The sequence below is a fragment of the Ciona intestinalis genome, unplaced genomic scaffold, assembly GCF_000224145.3.
Source record: "Ciona intestinalis unplaced genomic scaffold, KH HT000796.1, whole genome shotgun sequence".
Taxonomy (NCBI): Eukaryota; Metazoa; Chordata; class Ascidiacea; order Phlebobranchia; family Cionidae; genus Ciona; species Ciona intestinalis.
In genome coordinates, this window is record NW_004191117.1 from 1,483 (window position 1) to 3,694 (window position 2,212).

General features: G+C 37.2%; 1 protein-coding gene across 1 annotated transcript in view; it reads right to left on the reverse strand.

The window, feature by feature from the left end:
• The window catches only part of LOC108950754 (adhesive plaque matrix protein 2-like), a gene marked incomplete at both ends in the record, with an annotated part of 4,301 nt that overhangs the window by 1,336 nt on the left and 753 nt on the right, over nt 1-2,212 (reverse strand). Inside the window, 3 exons of the mRNA XM_018816780.2 lie at nt 534-738; nt 1,250-1,384; nt 1,848-1,978. Of these exons, the coding sequence (XP_018672325.2) occupies nt 534-738; nt 1,250-1,384; nt 1,848-1,978 (471 nt within the window). The remainder of the gene's footprint in view (nt 1-533; nt 739-1,249; nt 1,385-1,847; nt 1,979-2,212) is intronic.

The window sequence follows — 2,212 nt, forward strand, 5'->3', positions numbered from 1 at the left end:
GTTTTCATATATATGATGGGGAAAGACGGTACATCTTTTCGTTCCACTTTTTCGTCTCATTTGGTAGTAGACAAAGAACGTTCAAATAAAGATTTAAAAACGTATTTTTACGATACCCATAGATAGTTGTTACTTCTTAAAAACACGATTAGGGTATTTGGATATGATGTGCTAAAGGTATCCCATCTTCTCCCACCCTACTATAGTTTATTTATAATTTTCACTTCTTCGCTGTTTTAACCAACATGATCTTCGTTATTGTAATCGAAAGAATAACTTTGCATTACGTTTGTTGAAATTTATCGAGCCGTACACTAATAGTATTTAGGGCTAAGATCTGATTACCATAGCATTTAATTCCCACGTTTCCGGATGGTGTTTTTAACAAGTAACTACGATAGTGTTAGTGTCGTGAGGAAAATATTAAATAATTTTGATAACATTCAAATGGGACAATGAAAGGTAAAAACATGACCCATCTTCCCCCACCCCACTATATACTTAATATGAAACCGTACACCATATATACTTACGCACACTGGACGTTATCACATGGAGTTAGCTCACATCTCGGTCCAACATATATTTCATAACATTCACAAAATGGCCGCTGACTAACAACGTTTACTTTACACCTCCCACCGTTCAGACAATTAAAGCCATCGCATTGCGAGGCTCGAATGCTTCTCTCGCATCGAGTGCCACTGTAACCGTTCTGACATTGACAGTTCACAAAACCTAGAAACACAACGGTTGTTAAATAGCAATGAGCTTGACATACAATGGCCTGACCCTGATACCAGTGTGGTTGTGTATATTTAATAATTAATCCATGTTTCATTTCTATACACGCGTACTACAGGACTTAAACTAGATCCGGTTAACATGCTAAGAAATAACTGGAAAACGGGTGGAAATTTTGCTAACCGACGTTTCGACGTCCTATGGCCTATTTAGATCGTCTTTATGAGGGTAATTTAAACTCGATAAGTATATATAGAAAAAAATAGTGTATCTTGTAAGCCTATAGGGCATTTTGCCGTTGTAACTCGCATATTTTGGGTTGGGATAATATAGGACACTTTTTCATTTTCTCGTCCTATTTGGTAACCGACACAGAGGGTTCAAACAATAATAAAACCGTATCCTCACTACACCGTTGTTAATTGTTTAAAACACGATCAGGAGGTTTCGAATATTATGTGAAAAAGGTGTCCCATCCTACCCCACAGTACTATTTACTACGTACCTGTAGATGTAGGGGCAACTGTACACACACCAGCGTGTTGACACGGGTTTGGTTTGCATGGGTTGATACAACGCATGGATGATCCAAGTTTGTTGCAAACCTCGTTCGGCGTGCAGAATGTATTTCCGCAAGGAACTAAAACATAGGAATTCATATTATATTATTGTGCATGGTAAAACAGTTAGCAATAGCAGATAAAAAAACCTTCGTTCCTTTATATCATATAGTACTTTAAATGAAACCATGTGTCATAACATATTTTACGTAGATACAAGATGCATTCAAGCTTAGCAGGTGTATATAGACAGTGTATATAGAAGATGGATACCGTCAGCAGATAATATCCCATATTCTAATCGTACTTTAAAATCAACAACGCTACTTTAGAGTCGTGAAAATACGGTTATTTAAATCTGTAAATATTCTTTGTTTACTATACCAAATGGGACTATAATTAAAGTGAATAAAAACATACAGCTTGCCCAGCCTACTATACACACATTGCATTTTACATAAAGATACTCTTACATAAATTTTCTTGAAGTACACTCTATGTTCAACATTGCTCTTCACACATTAAATTGCTATAATTACTAACCTGTTCCCCTGCACACGCCACCAATATACCCTGAAGGGCAGCGACATCGATATCGTAAACCTCCGTCCGCTTGAGGCATGCATGAGGAACCATACACGCATGGATTAGGAATACAGGGGTCACAACCGTATCTGAAAAAAGTAGTGGAGTAAATAAATGTGATTTTTTATGGCTTCGTGGCGGAGCAACCGTCGTTATAACACGGGTGTTCTGTTTCCTACACCTCATGCCCGCTTATTAGTTACTATACGTATGCAACTTTGACCAATAGATTTTAAATTGCTGTTACAAGTTACCCTATGTGTAAAGTTCGTGGTTGTTTTTGACTTTTCCATAATGACAGTCAATTCGGACAACCCATTATA